Genomic DNA, 3,596 nt, shown 5'->3' with positions numbered 1-3,596 from the left:
AAGCGTGGCCATAGAATCTCTGAAGATCTGCACAATCCAGGCCTGGTATTAGAATAGGCCTGTAATTAGAATTGTGCTGAAGTTGTTGTGCTGAAGTTAACAAGAAAGTGGCCTTGATCTATTCTTGAATCCTGAGACCAAGTAACTTTGTTGTACTAACAGGCCGTGGCTGTAACAAGCTGCAGCTGTTGGGAAGGCAGGTGCAAGGCCAAGAGAGATAGGGAGCGGTATGGGAATATAGGGAGTAGCAAACCGCAAGGCTGAAACATAGCAACGCAAATAGCTACGTGGATAGAATGCTTATTTTAGTCATGATAATTAGGGGTGTGAGAACTGCGCGTGTTTAGAGACTACTAACCAATTATATTTTTGCTTTGGTAATATGCATGTGTATTGGTTCTATATAAGTAGTGTTAGAAACTAATAAAGTTGAGCAAGACGCATAACTCATATTGAGTAATTTCTTGACTCCGGCGAACCCTTCTCCCAACAGTTCCCAGCTTTAGGGAGAAAGAATAAGCTCTGCACTATCCCTTTGCTATTCCCTTGTGGTAGGCAGTATCATTTACCCCTTTTCCAAAACTCTGGCTTCAAACTTCGGAGAAAGTAAAAATCTGACCTTGGCAAAATGCTGCATTCTTTTCTGCCTGCATCTGAGACAAAAATCTTAACTTGGATTTCTATCCTTCATTTATCACCAGGGACTCTCCATCAAAGCTGCAACACCTCTGGTAGAGGTAATGGTGCCCCTGACACCACCAAACTATTCTGCGGGCAGTAGTTACTAGAAAATATTTAAATAGGTGTGTCTTTCCCATTTGAAGTTCAAAGATATGGTTATGTCTTGTTCCTCTTAAAGGCAGAAGTAAAAGCCTAATATCCCAATGTATAACTACTGGCACTCTGCTATTGCCTTAGTGCATGCCCACTGACTTGGACACATGGAAGAAATTTGTATAATATGATCATGCATTCAGAATCTGCAAAAAAACCCTAAGTTATAGCAATTCATTTTTCTCACTAACATTGTATTTATTATCTCAGCAAGAATTCAAGACATACATAGATGTGGTATACAGCAAAACATCTGGCCTGTATCCGGATTTGGCCTTAAGAAAAACAAACTCGTGTTGACAGTCATATAGCAGATCCTTTAGAGAAGTAACAAAAGGACTCCTAGGGAGGACATCAGCAGGTGCTTGCTCATATACTGGCACTGACTGCTTGGTTCTAGGTCTTTTTCCTGAGCTCGCTGTGAATGCTAGCACTCTTGACAATCCTCAGAGAAACAACAAAATTTCACAAAAAGCAAATATTTTTTGCAGATCTAGACAGAAAAATACTGCACTAGTACTTAACTTGGATATCCCCGTGATAATGCATTTATGGGAATACCTTTTTTTCATAACATGTGTGTTATGTCCTGAAGAATTGGGTGGGCTCTATGAAGCCTGCACCTCATTTCCTATTGAATTTCAAAGCAGCATACATTGAACAGAACCCTTTTATTCAAATACATTTCAGCTACTAATGTGAATACTAATGCTGTATTTTCCTGAGAGTCTGGACAGGCACAATCATTGTTTAGTGTCCTTGATGAAGACTCCAGGACTCCACCAAAACCAGGGCACACAGTGGGAGCCTTTCTGTTGAAGTCGGGGCTGCCTTTGATGAACAGCTTTGCCAAGTTGCATGCAGTGCTAGCCTGGGAGCTGGTGTTTAGCCTAACAGAAACTCTTTGCATCTGTTTTTTAATACCTGAAAAACTGACCTGTGTACATGTCAGCAAAACATGTTATTTTGCAGTACTAAGATGAATAACAACTATTCTTGAAACATGTTCTCGTTGAAAATGTATTAGCTGGCTTAGAGGAGGAGGAAACCATGCATGTGGCTCAAGCCAGTGGCAAAGCTCCCAGTAACACCACTGGGACAGGGTTAAGTCCTCCATGCAGAAAGCAGGCAAAATCAGTGAGCTTCTGCTTAGTGAAATCAGTGTCAACAAGTAACAGCCATACACAGTTGGTTGTGACAGTGACCAGAGCTATGTAACGACAGTTTTGCAAAGGCAGATTCAAAAGAGCTAACTGAAAAAGTCATTATCAATGCAAACAAGAATTCATGACAAGGCAGGAAAAAATGTAATTTGAACAGACCCAAAATTCAGAAGGTGCAACACAAAGAGCTTTCTTCATCTCCCCGCGTCAGTGAAGCCTCTTGTTCCAAATCAACAAAACCAAGGTCTTCCCTATTTTTCAGCACACCGTGTCCGAGGGGAGCTTGTTTCTGGGCAGAATAGCATTCTCAGGAGGTTCAAGATCTTCTGCCGCAGGTCCCACTTGTCTTGTCGCCTATCTTGCGCAGCTGCAGGGCGCACTTTGACACCGCCGCCCACTCTGCATTGCACACGCACGGCCGTCAGCCACCCGCACCGCCATCTGCCCACCCATAATTGATTTAAATTCTAATGAGATCTTGGCAATATTGTAAATAAGGCAGCTTTTTTCTCAGTATTAACACACACACACTACGAGCAGCGGTTGTTCAACCCACCCCTTCCCGCGTTCACACGGGCGGCCCCAGGTGCATCCTGCCACCTGCGGCGCGAAGAGCACTGCCCCTGCTCCGGGTGCTGGAGCTGGCGGGCAGTGGCCCAGGCGGAGAAGCTCCCCACCACCATCCAGCTCCTTTCATCCTCCGGTACCTGCGGGAGTGGCGGGCGGCGCGGCCTTGTGCAGGGTTCTGCTGAGCATCATCGTGGCGGCGGGGCACGGCACGGCTTCAGTGGCTACAAGAGTGTGAGCGGGTGGGGTGGAGCGCGGCGCTAAGAATGGCGGCGCAGCAGGGCTTTCCCCGCGCCGTGACGTGAGTAAACCGCGGGGAATCCTGCCCTCCCACTGAGCGGGCACATGGCAGCATGTGGGAGCGTGCCCTGGTCGGTGCGGGGGTGGGGCGGGCGCAGAGGCCTGGCCTCGGGGACAGCACCTCTGCTGCGGGACAAAAAGGAATGGCGGGATGGGGTGTGCTGGAAGAGAAGGAGATGGAGGGATGGGGTGTGCTTGGGGAAGAGGAGATGAAGATGTGGGATGGGTTTGTGGTGGGCCAGGAGAGGTGGAGGGATGGGGTTTGCATCTTCTGGGTAAGAAGAGGCGGAGGGGCAAGGAGAGATGGGAGGGTGGGCTGTGCTTGTGGTGGTGGTTCAGAAGAGATGGACTGAGTTGTGCTTGTGCTGAGGAAGAGGTGGAGACATGGGGTGTACTTGGACAAGCAGAAGCAAGGGATGGGTTGTGCTTGTGGTGGGCAAGAAGACATGGCTGGGTGGGTCTGCTTCCTCTTAGTCAGGAGATGCCCCTGACACAACACTGTATTATTATTCAAGGTGATGGTGACCTTAGCCTCAAACAAGTCATAGAGAAATAATCTGGTCCACATCATATGCTATTTGTAACTTAGGACCTCAATCCTGCTGCTGGATTCTACCCGTGGCAGCTCAGTGCCCACATGACATGTTGCTGGCTGACACACGTAAGGGTGTGCTTACCTGCAGTTGCTGTAATTTTTGCTGATGCTTTTTACAAGAAACAAGAACTGGAATA

At 47.2% G+C, this 3,596-nt stretch overlaps 1 protein-coding gene across 1 annotated transcript; it reads right to left on the bottom strand.

Annotated features, from left to right (window-relative positions):
* Positions 1 to 2,248: 2,248 nt before the first annotated feature.
* LOC119140733 (phorbol-12-myristate-13-acetate-induced protein 1-like) lies at positions 2,249 to 2,756 on the bottom strand. The gene is given in 3 exon segments (XM_037372266.1): positions 2,249 to 2,338; positions 2,341 to 2,396; positions 2,705 to 2,756. Coding segments are annotated over 3 exon segments (198 nt in total).
* Positions 2,757 to 3,596: the final 840 nt, after the last annotated feature.

The sequence above is a fragment of the Falco rusticolus genome, chromosome W (genome assembly GCF_015220075.1).
Source record: "Falco rusticolus isolate bFalRus1 chromosome W, bFalRus1.pri, whole genome shotgun sequence".
In the NCBI taxonomy this organism is placed as follows: domain Eukaryota; kingdom Metazoa; phylum Chordata; class Aves; order Falconiformes; family Falconidae; genus Falco; species Falco rusticolus.
The sequence above is the reverse complement of the archived record's forward strand: the minus strand, read 5'-3'. Positions and strand labels throughout refer to the sequence as shown.